The 25,729-nt window shown below is 48.5% G+C and overlaps 1 protein-coding gene across 18 annotated transcripts in view; it reads left to right on the top strand.

The window, feature by feature from the left end:
* Positions 1–25,729, top strand: part of CACNA1D (calcium voltage-gated channel subunit alpha1 D) — a 319,702-nt gene that overhangs the window by 212,932 nt on the left and 81,041 nt on the right. For 10 of the 18 annotated variants that reach the window (XM_070492877.1, XM_070492883.1, XM_044755120.2 and 7 more), the window contains exons 9-16: positions 261–430; positions 14,995–15,082; positions 15,360–15,419; positions 16,437–16,463; positions 19,857–20,017; positions 20,939–21,164; positions 21,296–21,503; positions 24,374–24,494. In XM_070492877.1, the coding sequence (XP_070348978.1) occupies positions 261–430; positions 14,995–15,082; positions 15,360–15,419; positions 16,437–16,463; positions 19,857–20,017; positions 20,939–21,164; positions 21,296–21,503; positions 24,374–24,494 (1,061 nt within the window). The remainder of the gene's footprint in view (positions 1–260; positions 431–14,994; positions 15,083–15,359; positions 15,420–16,436; positions 16,464–19,856; positions 20,018–20,938; positions 21,165–21,295; positions 21,504–24,373; positions 24,495–25,729) is intronic. The other 8 variants (XM_070492885.1, XM_070492880.1, XM_044755118.2 and 5 more) reach the window with 1 other exon arrangement.

Raw genomic sequence — 25,729 nt, 5'->3', positions numbered from 1 at the left:
CTGAAATCCTGAGGGAGTTCATTTTCTAAGAGATGGTGCATGTGTGTTGGTGTGGTCTCTGCAACTCTGACACCCACAGTCTTGCTTGGGAGACACTGTGCTATGTCCTGTCCACGTGTGTGGCCCCTATTGCTGTGCTCGTGTGGCTGTACTCAGTGCCGTGTGTCCTGCCGCAAGACTGTTGTGCAGCAGGGCAGATGGCTCACGGTGTGGGTCCCTGAGCATGTCCTGACATACGCTTGTTCTCTTGCCTTCCTCAGAGAATTCTCAAAGGAAAGAGAGAAGGCTAAAGCACGGGGAGATTTCCAGAAGCTCCGGGAGAAGCAGCAGCTAGAAGAGGATCTGAAGGGTTACTTGGATTGGATTACCCAAGCGGAAGATATTGATCCCGAGAATGAGGAAGAAGGTGGAGAGGAGAGCAAACGCAATAGTATGTAGCACTTCCTGCTCTTGACCAGATGGAGCTTGTGTGCAACTCAGCCCTTGCACAGGCATTCCTTGCCTCTGACCTGGCCTGTGAGACCGATGGGCTCCTCCCAGCCGTCTGCTTCCTCCTGCCTGCACATCAGAGAGCACAAGTGCATTTACACCCACTCTGAATTTCTGCCAGAGGTTTGAGTCTTAGATTTTGAGTTGGTCCCGTGGCTCTGTGGTTTGGAGGGTCAGCAGACTCACTGATGGCCTCGGGGATTCAGTCATCCCTTCTCTGCGGGCACAGGGCATGGGAAGACATGCACTCGCCTTGCACCACAGGAGACAAAGTCGTGGTCCCTTCATCTCAGAGGGAGCAGTGTTGTTGGATGAGAACTTGAAGAGCAGGGTCCCTCCCCGCCCTTCTGCCACCTCAAGTGGCTCCCCCCATGCTAGCCATGGGAAGCCACATGCCTAGCCCATCAGGGGCTGGGAAGGAACCAGGTCACCATTCTGGGTAGTGTTAGGAGGCATGAGTGGCTGCTTTGGAGCCCACCCACCTGGTACCCCACACTGTGGCACTAGGCACCCTAGAGCGCTTTCTGCAGCAGGAAGGCCCGATGCTCAGTCAACCTTGGGAATTAATTGCCATTGTCAACCAAGGTGTCACTTTTACTGTGTACTTTCCTGGCAGTTGTGCTCTTACTCTTCCTGGGGCCATCTGTGCTGCCTCAGGTGAAAGTGGGAATTGAAATTCAGCAGCGGATTTGTCTAAGATGTTTGTGATTTGTTTCAAATCTGGAAGAGTTGATAGTAAAGACTGAGAATGTATTTCAAGGGTGCCCGTCCATCAAGAGGCCTGGGAAACCAAGTTAGCCCTAGCTTGTGGGAGATGGCTGAGCAAGCCTCCCTTGAGCGGAGCATCTAAGGCAGCTCTGTGCAGTCACTCCTTCATTAAGTGAGGCTGGGGGCTGGGTGCTGGGAGGACTCTTGAGATGGAGAGGACCTGGTTTGCTCCTTCTGGGGAAGGGCAGGCCTGCACATAAGGAAATGCAGTACAAGGAGACAGAGATGCAGATCGCAGAGGAGGCCGGCTGTGTGGCAGGGGGCTAACAGGAGGAAGGGCTGGCTGCAGGGCTCTAAGGAGAGGGCTGTGGGGGCATTGGACCTGGGCCTTGAAGGATGGGTAAATCTGAGATCAGTCATAGCTCAACGTCAGGAGAAACATTCTGAGCCAAGGCAATGGCATGAGGAGGACGCAGAGTTGGGCAGACACAAGGCTCAGGGAGGAAGCGGTGGGTTGTTCATTTGGCTGGAGCGCAGAGGGGTCTGTAGGTCAGGGAGAGGCGAAGCAGAGAGGGTGGGTGGGGCCAACTTGTGCTGCTTGTATAGGCGGGGGAGTGTGGAAGCTGAGGCTGGACGTCGGTGGGGGGGATTCTTGGCTGAGATGGCCTTTATGCTTCTAGCTAGGACTCTGAGGGTTTCCTGTTATCGCAGGTGTATACAATCGACTCAGTCCTGTGTGCTAACGCGGGAGCCAGCGGAGTGCAGCCTGTGTCCTCCCCTCCCCTCCCTGCTTCTTCCAAGGCCCACACCCACTGGTGCCTCAAGGAAGAGGCTGGGGTTCACCTGAGGGTCAGGAAACTGCAGGAGGATTTCTGGAGCTGACTGTGTGTTGACTGCGAGATCAGAGTTTCTAAGTGGATGGTCTTTTGCACTGCACACTCACTGATGTCCTCTAGTTGACTAGGTGTAAGAAGAGCAACTCAGGTCTGCAGCACAGCCCTCTCGGGAGCGTTCGAGCCGGCCTGAATCCCACGGCCTTCGCAGAGCTTCTGCACCCGCAGCGTGGCCAGCAACGAGCCCTTTGCGTGCGGCTTGGGAGATGCCTACCTTGCTCTTTCCTCTTCATTCCTGAACTGCAGCTTTGATGTTGACCTGTGGAGGTCCACCAGCATCTGCCCACCTCTCCTGAGCGCAGCACGTAGCGTGTTGTGTGTAAACCAGCGAAAGTCTCGTCCCTTCCTCTGAGCAGAGCACCTTTCTTGGCTAGTTCAGATGTGTCCTGTAGGGAGCTGAGTGTGGGCTTCTTGCAGGCCCATGTCTTTCATCTCTTTCCTGCTCCCTCTAGAAGTAGACAGGGATCTGTGTCAGTGTTGCCAACATCAGTTGTGGTGAAACTCTGTTTATAGCCTGTGATTCGAGTGGGGATTTTTGTTTCCTGTGTCCTGCTGCTGTCTGTAGGAACCTGACCATGTGGTGACAAAACCAGTTCCTCTGCCTTTGGAGACCTTGCTGTGGAGGGAAGACGGAGAAGCAGTGCCTTAGTGAAAGACAGGATGGAGGAGCTGCACCGTAATCCAGGGCCAGCAGTCTGTTGTGGGAGCCCAGAAGGGTGCAGTGATGCAGGCTCGTGGGAATGCAAGGAAGGCTCCCTGGAAGAGGCAGCACTCCTGCTGAGCTCCAAGGGATGAGCAGGCTTTGGTTGCAGAAGGTGGAATGAGGGGTTCTTTTCAGGCTGAGGAAGTGGCTTGAACCAGGTGCAGAAAGTTACAAATGTTCAAAGCCCTTAAGTGTATTGCTTAGTAATATAATCAAGGAAGGAAAGAAGGCCCCTTTAAAAGTTGTAGGTCCTCAGAATTCACTTTGTAGCTAGGGCTCCAAAACCCATAAAGCAGCATTGTGGTTTCTGCTGCGTGCTGTGATGTGAGACTCAGTGTGCATAACCGGCTTGCTGTCTGGCATGGAATAGCACGTGCTTCTGTGGTGTACCCATGTTCTTTATCGGACCCAGTTTGCCAGGTGCTGGGGTTTCCTGTGGAGCGAGGCTGATGGTATTAACCAAGTCATCAGATTCACAGAGCTTTGATGATTAGGGTTTGAAATAAAGACATAATTCCGGGCTGTGGGACCATGTTGAGATTTAACTGACTTAAGACAAGAGCTCCATGTCTGCTCCCAGTGAGGAAGTGAGCCTCCCTGAGTACATTCCTCGGGAGCCCAGACAGAGGAGGAGCAGTGCCTCTGGGGATCCCTCTGAGGCCTGCTGTGGCTGCCTACAATCTTCTTGTCACAGCTAGAAACCACAGGGAGAGAGGGTTTCAGAGGGGCCCCCATGGTCCTCCTCACCAACAAACAGTAGTGGATTTACCACCTGCACACGCCAGGTCTGGTCGCTGTCATCTGTTAGCAGGCAATGAATTATGGGCATGGCTGGTGCCAGTGTCCTCCCTGGGTGTGAAAATCCAGAAATCCACACCCCGACACCTTACACTCCCACCCTGCTCCTGCATTATCTCTGGGGAAAGGGATGGGGCAGCACCTAGGGCTCCACAGTGCCTTAGGATGCTAATCTACTGTCTGCCCTTTCCAGCTGGGTGCTGGATGGGATTGGGAGAGGTTGCTCCCAGACATTCAGAATTAAGTGAGAAGCAGCCCTTCCTGATGGCTGAGCCTCAGCCTGGACAAGCTAAGGGGAGGATAGTAGGCTGTTAATAGCGGCAGATATCATGAGCCAACGGGAGGTAGGGGCTGGGCTGGAGGGCATTTTGAAGGACCTGAGTGTTAGGCACATTACGCAAAATCTCTGAGCCCTCATTTCTTGGTCTGCAAGAAGGGGATAAAGATATTTGCCCATGGGGGTGTCATGAGGATTAACTGTTCCATAGCTGGTAGAGTCACCATAGCTGGAGGAGTACTTGCTGCTGCTGTTGTCATCAGACTCCAGTAAAACTTGACCTAAACAGAACAATTTTTGCAGATTCTACTAGACCTCTACCCAACCCCAGGGTGAGGACCCCTTTTAGGACCATGTCCCCATACTCCCCTGTTTATAAGGTTCTCAAATATTGATGGAAAGCAAACTTGTTGACTTGGTCACTTTCCAGATGTGGTAGCACAGCTTTCTGGCTCTTGAAGTCCATTTCTACTTTGTTGTTGCTTGCTGTCAGAGAACAGATGTCAAATTAAGTGCTTGGAGATGTGTTCACATTATCTTTTCTCTCTGATCTATTAAATGTCACTGTGCTACCTTCTCTGGCCGTGCATGACGATCACCTGGGGAGCATGAACGTATCCTGATACCATACGCCAGCCCCACGCTGATTAGCTGGTCTGGGGTGGGACCCAGGCAGTGGCTTTATTTACAGCTCCCTGGAGGTTCCAATGTGAAGCCAGGGTTGGGAACTCCTGGATACTGTCACACTGAACATCACACTATTCCAGGCTTTCACCTGAAAGAAGACAGAAGGAGAGGCAACCGGGTCCCTAACTGGGCTGTCTGGTGGCTGCAGTGACTGGTAGCTCTAGCTTTGTGCATTTATGGACTGAAATGTCAGTTCCATAATTTTGCTGTTAGAAATCCGGTGTTACGCAATTAATTGAGTGAACAAAATTCCCTTGGAAGTTCCTGAGCATTTGGGAAATTTTCAAGGATAATTTATTTAACTTTTTGCTGAGCTTCAAGTTTCTTAAGAAACTCTGCCAAATCTCAAAGTGATTTTTTTAGATGTATGCAGCTGCTTTTGAGTTAACAATGGAGTTTTTCTAGAGCCATTAGAATCTGGAAGCCTAAAATTCTATTTTAAACTCTTCTCATTGTCAATGAGTACTCTTTAAAAAAAAAAATAGCATTCAAAATAATGAAATCATTTTAAAGGGAGTGCATTCTAAAATTCCAGCCAGAAAAGCAGGGCAGTTTCACTGTGGGAACTATTAATGCTCAGTAATCCTGGTAAGTGGGGATGTTTGATGCCCAGACAAAGGGGGGTGACACTTGAAACTCCAGCTCTGGCCACAAGGAGAGCCTCTCTGTCTCCCCCTCATAGTGGTCCTAGAGGCTGTGAGCACTGCCCCTCGCCGCCCCCCACTGGGACTGCCCCCCAGGTCTAGGCGTACAAAGTCACCATAGCCACGGCCTCCCTTCCTTGCGTGCCACCCCAGATGCCTGTTACTGTGAGGTTTGATTTAGGGTGGGCGGAAAACCAGGGATGGCATAGCTGTTTGCAAGCACGTGCCATTTTGCTGGGCCTATTTAAAAAGACTGTGTCTTTAAAATTTGATTTATAAAACTGCTTTCCTTGCAATTAAACTACCTCAGGGTGCAAGTTCAAAATTGAAAACATTCAATTGAAAGCTGTAAGGCAGACAGCAGCAGTTAGGGCCACACATGGTAAACGTGCGTCCAGGTGAATTGCCCTCCCTGGAGAGGCTGCTGGGGGCGCCAAGACCCGGGAAGGCATGGTGCTGGGGTCGGCGGGAGACACATCTCCACTGGGGTAGTACTGGGAGCAGTTATCTGCCCTGGGTAGGCCCGTAGGAGCTGGTGGGAGACAGATGTGGGGATGGTCACCCCACCATGGAGATGAGGAGGAGCAGGCACTCCAGCCAGGTTTGTGGAGTCCCAAGCTAGGGGTGTGTTTGTTTTGAATATATTTTAATTACAAAAGTCATATATGAATATTGCAAAGAATTCATATAATACCGAAGCATATAATGTAAGAAGTAACATTCTCTCATCCTTCTCGTTAGAGGGAACCAGACTTGGCTTGGCAGTCTGGGGCCTGTTCTTTCTGATCTCACTTACGCACCTAAGAATGTACGGTTTGCTGCAGAGAGTGCTCGTACATCCCCACCGTAAAACCACTCGGCATAGAGGGTTCTGCAATGTGCCTTTTTCACTGAACCGTGTGCTGTAGATGTCCAGCCATCCTTTTAAAACGTTTTGGTATTTTCAATAAATTGCCATTATAGAAGCTGCCACAATAGACTACATGCCCTGTGGCACATGGACCTCACCTTTATAGCAGTTGTCGGAGTCGTGGTTTTACGCTGGTTGGTGTGATTATCTGATTAAGGTCTTCTGCTATCATAAGACTGTGAGCTCCACGGGGGCAGTAGTGGGGTCCGTTTCTGCCCTCCACTGTGTGGCTGGCACCCAGCGTGGTCTTTGTCACAGTATGAGCTCCCAATGATTATTTGTTGAGTGAAAGAACACGGAATAATATCATCGCACATTTATCAGGTGCTTCCTATGTGTCAGACACTGTTCCGAGGGCTGTGGGTGCATTAGTCCATTAGTCCTCACACAGCTCTGAGAGATAGGAACTTGACAGGTGAGGAAACGGAAGCACAGAGAAGTTCTTAGCTTTCCACGGCCGCATGACTGTTGAGTGGCAGAGCTGGGATTTGCACCCAGGTTCTGCCCCCGTCTGCACCTGAGCCACTGTTAATCCCTGCAGATGTCTGCACACCCATGCTCGTGTTCTTATGGAAGAGGAAAGAGTGTTGCTGGGTCCGAGAGGATGCCCATTTTAGAAATCTGACTGTTATGCCAAGTGAGGACCGTTTACATTCCACCAGTCATGTGTGCCAGTGCCCACTCGGCATTCCTCCTACTGCCCCACCTGCCTCTGCAGCTCCCTTCCCAGGGCGGGTGGCCTCTACTCCAAGGATTAGCCAGCCCTCAGTGATCATCATAGCACAGAGACCCTGGAGTCATTTTTCTTGTGAGCTAGTGGCCACAGGAGAGTGCATTGGGAGAGTAACAGTTGACCGTGCCTCGCTGATGCTTGTCTTACCGTATTTAGTGTTTACCTCTTAAGCAGCCCTATGAAGTGCAGGCCTGACTGTTACCAACACCTTATGAGTGAGGAAACTAAGGCTTAGCAAAATCAGGTAACCTGTCCACAGTCATCCAGCCAGGAAGTGGCAGGGCTGGGGTTAGACCTGGTCTGTCGAGTCTGGAGCCCACCTTTTTAACCCTCATGCGTCCTACCCCAGAAAGCAATACCGGCTGGACTGGCACAGCCAGTCAGCATCCAGGACACTTGTCTCCTGCAGAAGTGCCCTCTCTCTAATGCCTTTCTTAGAGGGGAGGCCAAACCTGGAAACCTTTGTCTAGAGTGAGTCAGTTGGTTGTTTATTTAGGACAGGTTCTAAAGACAGGGATATGCGCACTTCCAGTGTACCCGTCAGATCCTGAACTGTAGGTCTCCGTATGAGAAGGACCGTTTTGAGTTTTGGTATCAGAGCCCATGGATGGGCCGCCTCTCTGGTCCTCGGGCCCTGTCTGCGTTGCTCTTGCTGCCCTCTACTGAATCATAATGAAATTGTCTGTGTTCAACCTGAAGGGGTCACAGTGGCCGACTTGCTAAAAGAGGATAAGAAGAAAAGGAAGTTTTGCTGCTTTCACCAACGCAGGGCTAAAGATCACGGTAAATTGCTGGCATTGAACTTTCTCTTCCAGAGACTCTTCTCCCAGGACCTCGGACGCCTTCTGCTTCCACCTAGGCATGGAGTGAAGTGCATGTCCTGTGTGGTGTGTTTGCAAGATGCCTATGTTTTAATTGCTTGATTTCTTTGAAACTTGGTCTTGTTTTCTTCTTGTCTTTCCTCAGAATGTGTGTCTTTTCCAAGACAGCATTGCAATTTCCTTTTTGTTTGAACTGTACCTTCCAAAGAAGCAGCTGAACCAACTCAGAAAATTTATTTAATTCAGCATGAATATTCTTAGACTGGAAGACAGACTTTTCAAACACTTTTGCCCAAATGATGCTTTTCATCTAAACAGTTTACAAATTCCACTGATGTTATTTGACTCATTTTTTTTTCCAGGTTACATTTTTCAAATGGCCTCTTGGTCTTACACTCTGGCTGGTTTGCCCAGGACCAAGCTAAAGCTAGTAGTGCCAATTCCAAGAATGAAGTTAAAAATACACTTCTAGGATGCAAACACTTTTGGGCACTTGCCTTTGCCAGTGGGAATGAGGAAAGGGCTCATGTGGGAAACAATTAAGTTTCAAGCTATGCCCTAATACCATACTAAACATAATCACTAGGAAACCCTGGAGTTAGTGTCAGGACCATCCCCCTGCAGGGCAGTTATGCAAACACTGGCGTCCTGCCCTGCCTGCCCAAGTCACCACTGCTGCGTGAAGCTTTGCCTGTGCACACAGCACTGTTCACCTAGGTACTGCCGCCGAGGTTGGCCCTGCTCAGACGATTCTGGAGGAAGTCTATGTGAGACAATTCAGACTGCCGGAACGCGAAGCCCGCTGCTAAGAGAGCAGAGGGGACCCATTGCACTGTTTTCTCGGGAGTGGCCTCCGCCATCCATGGGAATGCTGAACTCAGAGGTTTTGGGAATTGTACTTGAACAAGCTACGGATGGTCTGACTGAAGGTTGTGTTGGAGTCCTGCTTTCATCAGGAGGCATGGAAGTGGAAAGGAATGAAGAGAGTATCAGATACAGCCCCTCGGCATTCTGAAAGCACACTGTGGCCTGAGAGGAAAAAGAACCTGCGTGAGGGTGACAGCGAGTGGGGGCCAGAGATGGAGCTGATGAGTTCAGCTTTAGTGTGTGCAGAGGGTTTGTGAAGAAGAGCTGGGCTCTGTGAAGCTCCGGGAGGCCTCTGGAGGAAAAACGGGCTTCCACTAAGCAGGGAATATCACACAGGCATAAGAAAAACCGTTTCAAAGACTCACTTAGGGCTCTGGCTCTGGGTGGGTCACTACGAGTAGATGAGTGGTCTGTCCACAGAAGAGAAGAGACCTCTCCTTGGGCATGTAGGTGCCCACCCTCCTTTAAGTGGGGGGCATGGGCCTTGTGATTTTTCAATGATTCTTGAGGCTCCTCTGTTAGCTTTCTTAGATTTATAGGGAAAAGAGGAAGCCTAATATTTTCAGAAAACTTTCTAGATTTTGAGTAGAGGTGGTCTTTTATTGACTGAGATAGCTAGGGACCCTAGAGAAAGGCCCCTAACATTGCTGGTGATGTTGGTGGGGCAAGGGCGCTTGTGTAGATGCTGTACTCCCTGTGTCACTGGTCATACAGCAGTAGTTATTGTCAGGGCATAATTCTTGCTTTAGACACAGAAACCTTGGTCTGGCCTTGACCCACATTCTCCAAGAAAAGTCTGGCTTCTTTACAGCAATGAGAGTCTGTTACCCCGTGATGGCGAAGCATGTCACCACTAGCAAGCACAGGCAAATTCTTTCAGGGGATGTCATGGCACTGCTCGTGCTTGTCATGAAAATGAGGCAAAAACACAAGACCTTGGCTTTGGATTCCCTGTGCCTGAGGAAGACAGCCATGACTGCCACTGCTCAGTTGTCTAACCTCACCACCATCCTCCCTCCCTTTGAAAGGAAAGAGTGAGAAGCTTTAAGCTGCTGGGACGTGGAGGGAAATGCCAAAAGAAATCCCTGAGAGGGGTGGAAAGCCTGCCTGATGGAAAACAGAGGAGTGAGGCTCTGAGAGGCCCAGGACATCTATGAAGGAGGAACTCTGGGCTCAGTTTGGCCTGGGTCTTCTCTGGCTGGCAGAGGTCTCTCAGGAGCTGTTCCTGCCTGTGCTGCTCCATTCCCCAGGGGGCTCTGTCAGAGGTGACTTGGAATCAGTTCTCCTGGGTAGGCTGCTGGACTCCTGGCGGCCCTCCTGAGGGATGGGGGGCAGGGGCTTCACAGTATTGCTTATTCCCTGCTCTCCTTGCCAAGCCGGGGGAGCCCAAGGGAAACCCCCTTGGTCAACCAGCCAGGCTGTGGGTGTTTCCTCTTCACAGCAGTTCTAGCAGGTCTGAGGTAAATGGGTCTTAGGGAGGATATTACCCAAGAGCTCATTTTATAGATGAGGTAACTAAGCCCTGGGAGGAAAAGAGACTTGTCCCCGCGTCACCCATGACGAAGACCAAACTTCTCTGACGTCTCTTCTCCAGTCTTTGACCTCCGTAGCCTCCATCACTGAAGGAAGTTGATCTGAGATTTTGATGTGCCTGTTAACGGTGAACATAATTTGGGGGCTGCCCGCTTGGACCCACATGCAGACTCATTCACCATGTGTGCGCATGTGTTGATCTCTCTCTGAATTCAAAAGCCAGGCAGATTTGGTTGACAAGTGTGTTGTCCTTCACACCGCAAGTAGTTAAAGGAATCTTTGCATGTGGGTGAAAATGCTAGTAGTTGTGCTGGCCTGAGAAACAGTGTATTTCCCTGGATTATTTTGTGTGGCATTGCCCATGATGACTTCTGGACCCATGACAAGATTTTCAAGAGAAACCGTCTGACCCACCATCCACAAAGAGCACTCTGAGTGGGGGCCCAGTCCCGCTGCCCAGGAAGGCCTGGGCGGCTCCCATCTGTGATCCATGACCTCCTCGCCCACAGCAGCACGCAGGGCCCCTCCCAGTGCACCCACACCTGAAGCCTCAGGGTCTACCCTGCAGCTCTCCCCAGAGAGCCCAGTGCCTGGAAGAGATTGCAGAGCGTGGACCCTGAGCTTCCCCAGATTTTCAGCAGGAAAAATGCAGTACAAGTTAGCATCCCATTACAGGTGACAGGCTTGCCCTAATGCCTTGTTTCACCCACGTTCACTGAAAATAGTTGTTAAATTTATATTTTTAAAAAAGCACTTTGTTAACAAAGCATTAAAATTCCCTGGAATGTGTCAGGGAAAAGGACTTTTAGCTTCTCTGCATGCGCATGGCCCCCTGGCTGGCTGGCTTCTGCAGGAGGGGCGAGTGCCTGTAGGTGACATGGTGGAGTCTGAGGGGTGTCTCTGCCTGCATCCCTAATGAGGCCTAGCCATTGTCAGCAATTAGCATTGGATCTGTACTGCAGGGACAGAGCGGTCGCCCTGCACTGGGCAGCCACGGGGCTCTGGTAGCTGCTTAGGGAGAAGGGCACATGCTCCAGTAATTTGCCCATGGGTTCACTTACTTGTATTTTTATGAAGTCCCAATAGTCAGCATGGCACCTGGACTTTTGTTCTATCCCCATTTAGACTGATCTCCTGGAGGTGGTCTGCTATATGCCAGGTTTCTAGAGGTTAATAAAGGCCATCAGGACAGCAGACCAAGGCTGATGGATAATAGGCCTATTTGGTTTTTGGACATTTTTGATTTGTGGAATTTTAAGAATATACCAATACGTATTTCAACATATACCAATACCAAAATATGTAGCAGTATATTTAAGTATATACCAAAACCACAGGGGTGGGGTCGCCTGGTGGGAAGAATGCTGAGTGGGAAGCAGGAGAGCTTGCTCAAGTCTGAGCTGTGTGTCCCAAGGCAGGTCAGTCAGTCCTCTCGTCTGTGAAATCACAGGGTTTATTCATGTGATCTCAGAAGCCCTTCCTGTTTTAACCCTCTGTGATTCTCCTGTCTTGATTTTTTTTAAATGTAGATGAGATCGCATTGAGGCCAAGTGAAGTGAAACTCATATCAATTTATTAACATTAAAAACATGAATCCTCATGCAAGCGAAGGATGAAATGTTTTAATGGACAAACAAGGTCACTGGTTATGCCCACTGGGCCTGATATTTTCTGTCCTTTTGGAAAAGGAAATGCTATCTTGTGGCCGGGAGTGAGAGGCTGGGGCAGATGGAGAGGCTGCCAGGGCCCCTGTCAGAGCTGGTCCGTCTGCTCAGATTTAGGGGCTGGATCAAGATCCATTTCCAGGACCAAATGAGGTCACCAAATTCTAGCATAATCACTGTCCTCTTCCTCCTCCTCCCTCTTGCACTCCTCCTCCCCAGTCTTGGCGACATCATTCTGGAATAGACTGATTTATTATGGGTCCGTGGCTCTGTCAAATAATCCTGACAGAAAAGCTGCTATTCCTACAACAGGCTACGTTAGACAATAACAACTTAGTTTAAGACAGAAAAGATGCAAACTGAGAGTGGCGGCCAAAGCTGATTGGGGAGTGTGGAAAATTGTTCACAAGAGAAGTGGTCAGGGCGAAGTGACGCTGGATTTGGACTCTACAGGGAGTGTCGCTTTGCTTCCAGGGAGCTCCAGCAGAGCTTTCCCAATGCTGTGGACCCTCTCTGGGATGACCCACTGTGTATCTTACCTCATTTAGTTCTGCCAACAGCCCTGTGAGTAGGTATTCCCATTTTACAGATGAGAAAATGGAGTCTTGGAGAAGATCGGTCACAAACTTGGGGTTAAATTTAGACCTGGCCAATCTGAGAGCCTGCTCTTAGCCACTGTCCTACCTCAACTGAAGGACAGAGTCTGGCAAGCAGGAGGCTTCCCCCTCCTGTTTGGGGAGTTTGGCTTTATTTTTTACCTTTCCTCCCACTTAGTCTAGGAGGAGCTAGTACGTTTCATTCACTAATAGTTGGCATAGAGCCGGAAATACAAAGTGATGTCCCCCTTTCCCATAGGCAGGCAGTATGTAATTTATCTGTTTCGATCAGATTGTTTGGAAAATGAACCTTTAGGTCATGAGTGTAGCAACTATTGATATCATCATGGGACATGGCCCCAGAGAGTGAAAAGCCACCAAGATTTAGCCTGTTCATACGAAGTTGGCTCTTTGGGGAACAATGACAACAGTTACAATATGATTCATGCTGAAACCATGAAGTATTAAACTGTTAGAAATGGAACTGACCCTCAAGAGTGTGGCCTTAGCACCACCACTTTACCCCTCACCAGAGCCCAGGGCGGAGTTAGGACCTAATGACCGGAGGACCCCCCGTGTCACGCTGCTCTTGACTTCTGTCCCTTCCGCAGCGGCAATAACCACCAAGAAAAACGTTCCTCAGAGATGACTCAGGGACGTATTTGTAAGGGTCTCCCACTGTGATTTTCTTTGTCTTCTTGAAAAGAAGCTAGAACCTATGGGAGGAACCCATGACAATGAACTTTGTTGAATTTTACAGTTTTTTAATCTTTCTGCTAAAATCAGAGCATGGAACAGTCATGGAAAAGAGAATTGCAGGAGCAGCTTCACGTGTGTGTGTGTGTGTGTGTGTGTGTGTGTGTGTGTGTGTGTGTCTTTATGGAGCTTTCTGTTAAAGGTTTTCCTGTGATCGGATTGTGGGGTTTTTTTGGTTTGTTTGTTTTTGTCTCTGTTTTTTTTGCATGGAGTAGTGAAAAAGTGAATCAAAGTTTGTAGTTGATTTCTTTTGACTTAACTAAGGAAGAAAAAGCTCATTCTATGAGAATAGGGTGGTATGGGTCTGTAATTCTGCTCCTTTTCCCTTCGCTTTTGAAACTGTTGCCTAAATGTTCCTGGATATGATCACTGAGACTCCTACCCAGGCAGGCCTCGTTCCTTGGGTGCTCACAGAAGGAAAGGGATTTTCTCTGGTGTCTCAGAAAGTCATTCTTCAGATCCCTGGGCCTTTTGAGTCAGGTGCACCTTCATCCTTGTCGTTCATATCGTGTCTCTCACCTGAGCAGGGTCGGCAGACGTCTAGCTGCACAGACGGAGCCTTCGATCCAGCCCCTTGCCCTCAGTGCCTGGGCTGGCCTCAGAGTCTTCACCATAGCACTCCAGGCACCACTACCAGTGTCTGCAGAGGAAACTGAGGCATCCTTGTTAAGAGGAGCCATATGGGCAGAGCCCACGGGGGAAGGCCTTCCTCTTGGCACCATCAGGTCTATAAAAAGAGTTTTTGAAGTTCACAGTATGCATCAGGGAAAAGTAGCACCTGTGTTTGGGTGATTCTCCCACGTTTCCATCTTCGCTGACCTCTCCTAACCCCAGAGCAGAAACAGTCATTCCTCACTACGGTGTTTCCGGAACTCTTTGCACAAACACCTGCGGTAGCTCTTTCCACAGTTAATTGAAATCTGTTGAGGAGTTGCCTCTCCTACTGGTCCTCCAGGGTAGGTGCAGGGCCGTGTCCCTCTTTGTGCCCCACACCTCCTTCACCATCTGCTCTCCAGCATGTGCTCATGATGTTTATTGGGTTGGATCAAGTGGATGAGAAAAAACACCCATGTGCCAGGTGGTAGCTCTGATGGGTCCTCGCCTCCTGACACTAGTAGATACATCTCCACATTTCCTCCATTTACGCTGCTCAGGACCCTGCTGTGGAGGAATGAGACCTGCCCTGAGACCCTGGTGGCACTGGGACCATAGTCAGCTTTGCCCTCTGGTCCCTGGTTGGGAGAAACCTCCCACCCATGAGGCTATCCTTTCTTGATGCTCTAGTGCCTGCTTCTTTGGTGAGCACCTTCTGCATTTGGCTTCACAAGCTCAATGGAACTTAGACATCAGATAAATTAACTAAAAACAAGTAGAAGTCTTAAGTTTTTTAAAAGATTTTGCGCTTGGTAACTTCACGCACTCCTCCATCTATAATGCCTCCTCTCCTTCAATATATTTAAAGTAGTAAGTTTATGAAGTATTCAGTCTATTCACAGATTTTCTAGGGTACCCCTGTTGGTCAAGCACAGATGTAGCTGTGGCTGAGATGTTTTGGTGGCCTCCGTGCAAACCCGGAAATCAGGATAGGTTGATGCCAGGCACAGTGACAGGGTTCAGTTTGGTTCCTAGGCTGCTTCTCTTAGGAAGTGTCTGGATGGACAGAATTTCCTCCTGACGGGGGACTCTGTGGGCTTTCTTGGCAGGTCACAGAAGCAGAGGCACCCCTGCAGTGGAGGTGCCTGACTTCTCAGCACTTCCCTTTGCTGATCCAGCCCCCGAGGACCCCTCAGTGCCCTCCTCACCTTCCTGCTGGGTTCCCGGAGGGTCTGCCTGGTGGCAGAGATCTGCCTCTGTCTCATTCCGGGGTGCTCAGTGCTTCCAGCGCACCATCTAAAGCGTTCTCTCCTCCCCACAGCCAGCATGCCCACCAGCGAGACCGAGTCTGTGAACACGGAGAACGTGAGTGGAGAAGGCGAGAGCCAAGGCTGCTGTGGAAGTCTCTGGTGAGTGTGGAGGCCACTTGCCCTCTCCGTGTCTCCCGTCTTCTTAGAGAAGCAGATATGAGGAAGACACCCCAGATTTCAGTGGAGCCCTGGGGCCATAGCCTCAGGTGCAGGAGGGGTGGGTGGGCTCACCCTGGACCCCTTGCGCCGCCTCCTGTCCCTGCCCCCCAGACCCCCTGGATTTCACGTGCCCCCCTCCTCCAAAGCAGCCTGCCTGCTGGGGTGGAGCCTGCTGCCGGCTGTGCCACCTAATGGGCACTTCCACTGTGTCCACTAGGTGCTGGTGGAGAAGAAGAGGAGCCGCCAAGGCTGGGCCCTCGGGGTGTCGGCGGTGGGGGTAAAGGCCCGATTCCCCTCCGTGGCTGGGGCTGGCGGCAGTGCTTTGAAGCAGAGCTTGTGGCAGAGTTGCTGACTAGAATGTGCTGCCTGGTTAAGCTTTCCTTTCCTCACGGGCTCTCCCAGCCTCATGCATAGCAGCTGGTTAGTGCGGCCCCGCCCTCCTCTGCTCACAGCACTCTTTCCTTGGAGCCCTGCACCACCCTCTCTCAACGATGGGGGACGCCATCACATTAACACCTGTTGGCTTTCTTCTAGATGAGTTGGGCTGCGGCAGCGTGGGGACCGGTGGTGTGGAGTGTGCAGAGGACTGCCTACTTTGGGGCAGCCCTGTGCAGCTTTGTTTAGTTTGCTTTCGCTGGTGTCCTTTAGGTCTTCTGTCTGTAAAGGATTTGATGTTCTCCTTGGCAGAGGTTCATAATAGTGATGTGTTCTGGGCAGAACACTCAGCAGTTGACAAAGTGAATTTGCCTCCTTTCTCTTGCCCTGCCCTCCCTACAATATCGTGAAGTAGGCAGGGAATGGGTTTGTCTTCTCCATTTTGCAGATGAGAACACGGAGGCTCAAAAAAGTGTGCTGCTTGCCCAAACTCCCGCAGTTAATGAATAGCAGAGCGGGGACTCCTAGTCCGGTGCTCCTTTTGCTATAGTAGCAGCTCATGGTGCTGTTGAGATGAGTAGCTGAGTTCCGGGCAGGAGAGGCCCTGCTGGCTTCACTTTGGGGCCTGTGGGAGTGGGGAGGGAAGAACCCCAGCACCGCCGCCTGTGCCAGGGCTGCCCAGGGATCCTGGCTGAGAGGCATCTCTTGCCTGGGCCCTGGAGTACTCAGCCTGGCCCACCTGGCACTGGCAGCACCTCGCCCCCTGCTCCCGCTCTTACCCAGCTGGCCTGCTGTGGGGAACAGGGTGCTGAGTCCAGGCTTCTGTGCATGGCTTTTACGATATCTTGGCTGAAATGATGGGGGAGTGTACACTCAATCCTTCCTAACAGGAATCATATTCTCTTTGTCTTTCTTTCAGTCAAGCCATCTCAAAGTCCAAGCTCAGGTGAGTATCTTCTTTCTATTTTTAGTTAAGCCCATGTTTTGGGTTTTTACATTCTAACTTCTGAGTTTTACGTGGGGTTGCTCTAGACCTGATTTTTACTCTGTGGGCTGTAACATTCACATAGAAGATCAGTCCTCCCAGTAAACATGAAGCACCTGCCTTGGAGAGCAGTGCGGTAGGTACTGAAGATTTACCCCCAGAACAAACAGGAGAAGACACAACAATGAACGTTTTGCCTTCAGATTCCCTCCCCGTTCTCTGAGAGAGAGACTTTCTGCTTAAAAGCTTTCCATAGAAGGGGGTTCAGGAGGTCTTCTGAGGTGTAATCTTCTGTTTCTTTCTCTGAATGCAGATTACATGGTCAGTTGGTAAAAACTCATGGAACCATATGCCTATCATTTGTGTCCTTTTCCATATATATATGTTATTTTTCTATTAAAAACAACATTTTACCAGTATATGCAAAAATTAACTTGAAATGAACATAGAACTAAATGTAAAACTTAAAACTGTAAAAATTCTAGAAGAAAACATAGGGGACAATCTTTATGACCTCGGGGTAGGCAAAGGTTTCTCGGATACAACACCCGAAGCACTGGACATAACAGGAAAATTTGATAGATTAGACTTCACCAAAATTAAAAATCCTGCGCTTTGAAAGAAAATAAAAAGATAAGCTGCAGACTGGAAGAGAAAATATTTGCAAAACATATTTGATAAAGGACTAGTATCCTGTGTGTAGAGAAAATAATGCATAAACAGTACTGTCAATAAGAAAAACATTCAATAAAAAATGGGCAATAGATTTTTAACAGGCATGTCACTAAAGAAGAGAGATGGATGGCAAATAAGTACATGAGATGACTTGGTCATTAGGAAAAGGGAAATTAAAATCACAATGAGATGCCATTACACACCTATTAGAATGGATCAAATCTAAAAATCTGACGATATTAAGTTCTGACAAGGATGCAGATCAATGGGAGTTCTCATATGTTGCTGCTTGACAAATGACACAGCCATTTTAAAAACACGTTGGCAGTTTCTTGTAAAGTCAACCATATTTACCATATGACCCAGGAATCTCACTTCTAAGATATTTAAAAGAAATAAAGATATATGCCTACACAATTTTTACATGAATGTTTATCGCATTTTTATTCATAATTGCCATAAATAACTCAAACGTCCATCAAGTGGTGAATGAGTAGACAAATTGCGGTTCATCCATATGATGGACTAATACTCGGCAAGGAAAGAAACTACTGATAGATGCAACAACACAAATGAATCTCGAAAGAACTTTTGTTAAGTGAAGGGAGGCAGTCTCAAAAAGCTATGTATTGTGTGATTCTATTTATAGAACATTCTGGGTAAAGCAAAACAATAGGGACAGAAAACAGATCAGTAGCTGTCAGGGGCTGAGGTGAGGAGAGGGGATTAACCCAAAGGGCCGCAAAGGAACCTCTGAGTGATGGAAATACTCTATATCTTGATTGTGGTGGTGGCTATAAATTGTAAACCTAAAAAGAGTACATTTTACCATGTGTAAATTACATCTCAATAAACCTGACTTTATAAAAAAATTGAAAGACTTTCCATGACTCACTGTTGCCAGAGGGCATACAGTTTTCTTCGTGATTTGGCCCCCAATTCACCTCTGGCCTCATCTTTTGACAGCCCTCCCATACTCCCCACTTTGTAGCTGTCCTGGATTGCGCTCAGCTTTCAAACCTTCCACATGCTCTGTTTCTTCCCATCTCAGTCCCTTTTGCCATGCAGGCTCCCCTGGGTGGAGTGCCCTTCCTCTGACCCCTGGCTGACTCTTCCTCAGCTATAGAGAGCCAGTCCAAATCTCAGCTTTTTGGAGGAGCCTCTCCTGACTCTTCCAGAAGAACATTTGCAGTTCCCTTCTCTTTGTTTCTATACCCGGTACCCTGGGAATGGCACTTGGTGTGGATTCATAATTTGCCACAACCCTGCATGCTTTTCAAGGACAGGGGCCATGGGACCATGCCTTCTTCATCTCCATATGCCCAGTGCCTGATACAGGGCCTGGACGCTCAGTGACCAGTGAGGGGTAAGATAGGGTAGCTGTAAGGTTTCAGGGGATGTGACGATAGGTCTCCTGGATTAGGAGACACCTGTGACTTGTCACTGTAGCATAAATAGACCACTCAGGATGGATCTTAGATCACCTCGCTTGTGTGTACTGAATTATGCATCACAGGGGAAACCCAGCCTGGAGGGGGACAGTCTTTAGTGTCCTCTGTAGAATTTTTCTTTGCTAGTCATCATATTTCCAGCTGCTATTACCATTAGAAACCACATAGTAAAAGCAATAGCAAAAAGTGCCTTGCTTGTTCCAGGCCTTGCTGAAGAGTTCTTTGCCCAATGTCTGGGTTATGGTTTTTTTTAGTGTAGCACGGCTTAGTCAGCCAGGGTGCAGCTTGGACACAGCCCAGAGAGTCCTCTGACTCAGGTCCCTAAAGGAGGTGCCTCCCACCCCGTCCACGAGCGCGTTCTGGACAGGCTGACATCAGTGCTCGGCTGGCCCTTCCCTAGGACCCACTTACACCACACCACCCTGTGGCAGGGATCGTTTTCCACAGGGAGACAGGCTAAGGGAAAGGATACGTTGCCTAATTACAGACAGGATCTGAAAGTAGATAGGGGACATCCTACTTGTCTGTTGGGCTCAGCTCATTTTGTTTGTATGAAAACACAATTCAATATTGGCTCCCCTCCTAAAGGTACATTTTGAGCATCAACTAGTTAGAAAGGGCACCTGATGACTCAGTGTGAAGACTCATGTCCTGCTCAGCTTTGACAACTCTGCCAGGCTCCAAAGGAACCTCCTGCATTTAAGAAGGGACTGGAAGTTTCCCTAAAAGGAAAGCTGTGGTTTTGGAGCAGTTTGCTGCCTGATAAATTCCGTATGATGATAGAGATGCCGCGAGAGATGTTGTAATAAGCTAAGTGGCTCTCTGCACCGATAGCACGAACAGATCTGTGCACCATATGGTGGGAATGTGAACCGCATAGATGTGCGAGGGCAGTTTTGCATCTGCACACAAATCTGTGACTATCTAGATTTTCCAACCGGTTTGAAGACTGTGTATGACAGATTCTGGAGTCATCAAAAGCCATAGGAAGGAAACGGATAGCATGATCAAGTCAAGAATATACTTTTAAAAGTTGCATTTTAAGACCAGCATAATTTATCTTATGAGGTCTGTTAATTTCTATGCCATTTGTTCTCATCTTTCGTTCCTACTCCCACACCCCAATCCAGACCTCTGTAGTGACAGCTAAATTACTTCTCAATCACATTTACTGGATGCTCAGATGCTGTGTCTGCCATTCAGGGACTAACATTTGCTTCTCTTTCAGCCGTCGCTGGCGTCGCTGGAACCGTTTCAATCGCAGAAGGTGTAGGGCTGCCGTGAAGTCTGTCACGTTTTACTGGCTGGTTATTGTCCTGGTGTTTCTCAACACCTTAACCATTTCCTCCGAGCACTACAACCAGCCTGACTGGTTGACACAGATTCAAGGTATAAGCTCTCTTTTTGTTCTGAATTAGGGATTCCTGAGGCTGTCCAGCTGCAGTTTGGTTTCTCTGGTGGATGTATAATAAAGTATCAGAACATTTCTAGGGAGCACTATCTTGGAAGATGGTAGGACCATCTAAACATAAGGTGCACCTGGAGTGGGAGTGCAGTCTGCACCGTGTGGTGAATGAAGCACCTTGGAGCTTCTTAAGGCCAGAGCATCTCATTGTCCTAACCTGTGACAACTTAGGATCAAGGAATCTTGCAGTTGGAAGGGACCTTGTATCCCTCTTGCTGCTCCCACTGGAAGCTTTATTTTTCCGTATGGTATTCTTGGCAAGTGGTGGTTGTTCCTGTATCGTTCATGTCCCCAGAGACAGCCCATTCTGGGTTTTGAGCTACTGAGAAGGCCTGCCTTACATCAAGTCAGAGCTGTTTCTGTCCAACTCTCCAGCCTGCTGGGTGGTATTTGCTGCTGTTAGAAATGACATTGGCAGGCACCCGCTTCGTATATCATGCTGTAAGCAAGACCAGATGGGTCTTTTGTGTGTGACTGAAGCAAAAAATATAATAGGATGGATGATCTAAATGCAGAATCGTAGGCTTTTAGGGCTGGAAAAACGTCAGAGATTATGTGATAAACTGCCCCTCCCCATTTTATAGTCAGTGAAACTGAGGCCCACAGAAATCAAGGAACTTCTCCAGAGGCTCACATCTAGGTCGTAGCAGAAGCAGGACCAGAACCTGGCAGGCAGACAGACCGTAATGTTAGTGCCACGCTTCTGTAACGTGTACTGTAGCAAAGAGGGGGCAGACATGCTGGGGGCATTTCCTGCGGGGACGGGTGGGAGAAGGTGCGTGGGAGAAGAGGGGTCTGAGCCACCCTGGGCTGAGATCCCGACGTGCGTCCCTTTGTCCTTCCAGATATCGCTAACAAAGTCCTCTTGGCTCTGTTCACCTGTGAGATGCTGGTAAAAATGTACAGCTTGGGTCTTCAGGCATATTTCGTCTCTCTCTTTAATCGATTTGACTGCTTCGTGGTGTGTGGTGGAATTACCGAAACGATCTTGGTGGAGCTGGAAATCATGTCTCCCCTGGGCATCTCTGTGTTTCGGTGTGTGCGCCTGTTACGAATTTTCAAAGTGACCAGGTGAGGACATGTATATCTTGCCGCAGGTGTTTTCTGGATATGGGGTGGCGATCAGCCGCATCCCTAGTCAGGTGATGTTCGGCTCTGTCCGCACGGGTTTTCCGGGCTCACACCCTCATTTTGACTTGTAGGCACTGGACTTCCCTGAGCAACTTGGTGGCATCCTTGTTGAACTCCATGAAGTCCATCGCTTCACTGTTGCTCCTGCTGTTTCTCTTCATCATCATCTTTTCCTTGCTTGGGATGCAGCTGTTTGGCGGCAAGTTTAATTTTGACGAAACACAAACCAAGCGAAGCACCTTTGACAATTTCCCCCAAGCACTTCTCACAGTGTTCCAGGTGAGTCCTCCCATCTTGCTCTCCCCGAGAAGCACGTTCTGAGATGCCTCGTTGTCTCTTCACAGCTCAGTAAGACAAAACAATTCCCTTCTTATTGGAAACCTCTGTCCTAATGATGCTCTGATAAATTGTATGCCGTTTAAGTCATTCATTTTGCATCTTACTCCAGCTGTCTGTATGACATGATTGAATGTAAGACCACTGGATATTACAAACTAATAAACCCAAAACTTCTGTTTGATTTCACACGGTTTCTGAGGTTTTTGTGAGATAGGCTCTACAATCCTCTTTCTGTTCTTTGCTAATTTTGGATCGCAGGCAAGTTTTGTAATCCTGGTTATAACGGATTTATGCCAAGAAGTGGATTCTAAAGCCCTAATGCTTTGCTGTGCAGTCAGAGGAATCAGGGTGATAAAAGAGTTGTGACAGGCTTCTGCCCCTTTCTTGTCCTCCCTCGGGTGATGTAATGAGGACACACAGCCTCTGAGGGTGTCTGTGCTGTTGGGGCTGAGAAGGGAGTGACAGTGTCAGAGTGTGCAGGTGGCTGTGCACTCGGAGCAGCCTCTCCACCCCACCTGGCTCTGAGCTGAGGCATTCTAAACCCCCTCTTCACATGTGGTGAGCTGAAGCCCTTCCTTGGACAGAACCTGGCAGATAAATTTAAAAGACTCATCTTGCCCTTGTCACTTTTCACAGTCAGTGTCAGTGAGCTTTGGAGTCCTGCTGGAGAGGCCTGGTGGGAGGACAGTGGACATCGAGGTCCCATGGTGACTCTTTCAGTGCTCAGCTCTGTGCTTGGAAAGTCGCTCTGCTTTTCTGGAAAAAAAACCGAGAGACTAGAGGAAGTGATCTCGAAGATTCTTTCCCACTTGGTCATTTTGAGATGAATGAAATTACTGCCACTGCTATAAAGCCATGGCTTTCATTTTTTGAATTATACTTAATTTTGGCCACTGGTTAGTCATTCTTGATGCTGATTTCTTTCAGAGGAACTTGTGTGGAGGTGTTTTTTGTAATACATGTTTATGGCACAAAATTCAAATGTTACAGAAGGATATAAAGTTACAAGTCTCCCTCCCACCTAGCCACCAATTTCCTTTTCTAGGAGGCAACCACCACTAAACAGGTTCTTATATATTCCTCAAGGTATATTTTCTCATAGATATAAAGCAATTAACCTACCTACCCATAGATGAGTTTACACAGGTGGTGGCTCACCCCGCATGCTCTTTTCCTGTCTTGCTTTTTTTATTTTTAATACATTTTTGGTGAGGAAGATTGGCCCTGAGGTAACATCTGTTGCCAATCCTCTTTTTGCTTGAGGAAGATTGTCCCTGAGCTAACATCTTTGCCAGTCTTCCTCTCTTTTATGGCTGGATGAGCAGCGTGTAGGTCTGTGCCCAGGATCCGAACCTAGGAGCCTCGAGCCACCAAAGTGGAGCACATGGACTTAGTCACTATGCCACTGGGCCAGTCCCCATCTTGCTTTTTATCATTTAAAATGTCCTAAGAACCTTCCTTATTGGTCCATAAAAGGTTGCTGCCTCCTTTTCAGTGCTGCATAAATTCTGTGGTGTGGATGGGCCATAATTCACATAACCAGTCCCCTGCTGATAACTCTTACATCATATCCAGTCTTGGCTCAGTGGGTCACCTTGAACATACACCCTGGGGCACATGTGTGAGAGTAGATCTGTGGGATAAATTCACAGAAGTGGAATTGCTGGTTTAAAGGGTGTATGTCCATTTTCAACTCTGATACTCTTGTCCAAGTATGCTCCCTACAGGAGGAGTAATTCCTCCTTCATGGGGAGTAGGGGAGTGGGGAGCCTGCCCGTGGCCTCACTGCTCTTCACCACAGTGGGTGTTCACACTTCCAGATTGTTGCCTGTCTGATAGGTGAAAATGGTATCTTATTGGAGTTTTAATTCATATGTCTCTTATCAAGGGTGAACCTAAACGTCTTTTTATGTGACCTACCAGCCATTTATAGTTCCTTTTCTGTGAATTGTTTTATCTTTTCAAATCATTTGCCCATTTTTCTGTTTGGTTGTGAACCACGAGGGTTTTAATTTTTAAAATATCTTGTCCAGATAAAAGATAAAGAGGCATGTGCTCTCTCTCGCTCTGTTGCTCTCTCTGTCTCTGTGAAAGATAGTATATTTTTGAATTGCTATTCAAGTTCATCTGATTCTATATCATGATGGATTGAATTGTCAAGTATCATCAGTAGAGAAGATTAAATTTGAAACTTCAGATGGTTAGGAGTATCTACTCATAAGGTAGTTTGTAAATTTACATGAGATATTCAGAATTCCCTGCTTCTAACAATTCATAGATAGAATTCTCTGTTTGCACAATTGATTATCTATGTGGACTACCAGTCAGCAGTTAAAAAGAATGAGGTGAACCTGCTGGCAGAGAGGGTCTCCAGAGTATGTTGTTGAGTGGTCGGGGGGGAGACACATTGCAGAAAATTCATACAGTATAATACCCTGTATGTCTAATAAATCCGAGAAGACACCAGCTGCCTGTTTTCTCTGGGTGTGTATATACACGTTAAATGCACAAAGGTCCTGGAGAGAGAGACGCCAGCAGCATGCTTTCTGGGAGGGGACTAAAACCAGGCTGGAGGGTCATCAAAGAGTACGTAAGTCTTATATCTGATGTTACTTTACTTTCACTGGAAGAATTAACTCATGTATTGGTGTAATTAAAAATCGTGTTTTGACAACTCAATGGGATAACAGATGGGTTTGTTCAGTGCAAACTGGACTGTGGAAGCCAGCTTCAACGGGATTTAGGAGCTCTGAGAGAACACCTGGGAGTTGTGAGTCCACCTACCAGCTGATCCCAGTTTTGGCTTCTAGATTCTGACGGGTGAAGACTGGAATGCTGTAATGTACGATGGCATCATGGCATATGGGGGCCCGTCATCTTCGGGAATGATCGTCTGCATCTACTTCATCATCCTCTTCATTTGCGGTAACTGTATCCTTCAAGCTGACCGGGGCTCTGTTGTGTCAGTGTCTTATTTTGTTTCTCCCTCTCTGAGTCGCCCCATGGTCGTGGTGGTGTGGTGGTGGTGGTGATAGCAGTTGTGGTGGGAAGTGAGTGCCCTTACCTTGTTAAAATGCTCGCCTTCACCGTTTCTGGGAAAGGCAGAGTAGGGGAGAGTCCCAGCTAGGCTTTGAGGAATGAGAGCAAGCCGGGGAAGGAGCACGAGACACCATGTGGGCTGTACCAGTGGTCACCCAGCTCAGTGTCACAGCTTCCGCACAGGTCCCAAGGGATGGCTTAGGGCAAAGCCAGGTTGTCCTCTGTGCCATCATCCTTGAGAGTTTAGGGATGCATCTGTGTCTTCTTAAGACCCTTCATAACCGATGGGCACACCCTTCAGTGGGTTGACCTAAGCTGCCCTGAACCTAGTTTTGCTTTGCTGATCTGTGTGTCTTTGGGGATCGAGTGTCCACTGGCCAGCTGCTTCATCAGGCTGCGTATCTTTTCTCCGACTCCTTTCATTCCTTTTCCTTGCCAAGAGGTACTTTCTAATCCTAGACTTCTGAAAATTCAGATCTCTCTTTACCTCTACGGACCCTTCACAACCCTGTGACCTTTGGTTGTGTCTGCTTTCCCTGTGTGTCCTCCCTGCCTAGCCCAAGACCTGGCATATGGAGGCCTCAGTAAATCTTAGGTGCAAGAACAGAGTATGAACGTGTGAATACCACTCTTGGTCTTCACTTTTTTATTTTAAAGCATCCTACTCTGAATTCTTCTTCTAAGAAGTCCCAGATCCCCTTAGCTTTTTTTCCTTTAATCTTCTCTGGCTTGTTAGTGAGTTTTCTTCAGTGTGGAAACCCCAGGGGAAACCTCTAAGGGCAGTGCTTTTTGCTTCAAGGTTTTGTATGGAAACCCCTATCTCGACACCTGGAAACCCTCTGAGTCCCTCCCGCAGGGAGCCCCCTGCGCCCGTCTCCTGCAGAGGGGAGTCCCCTGCCAGATTCTATGCTTGGGTCTCTTACCGCATGTGGTTTCTGCATCTACTGGAGCTTGGGGTGGGTGCTTCTCCACCTCCCCAGCTAGACGATAAGCTTCTTGAGTCAGGAATCTTTTCTTTTTTGTATTCACGTCTCTCAGGGCTTATACTACAGACTCTTGCACAGTTAGCCCTTGGGAAATGTTTGCTAACTGAATGATTCCTGCTTTCTTTTTCTGCTCTCCCTGTG

The sequence above is a fragment of the Equus asinus genome, chromosome 21, assembly GCF_041296235.1.
Source record: "Equus asinus isolate D_3611 breed Donkey chromosome 21, EquAss-T2T_v2, whole genome shotgun sequence".
Taxonomy (NCBI): Eukaryota; Metazoa; Chordata; class Mammalia; order Perissodactyla; family Equidae; genus Equus; species Equus asinus.
The sequence above is the reverse complement of the archived record's forward strand: the minus strand, read 5'-3'. Positions and strand labels throughout refer to the sequence as shown.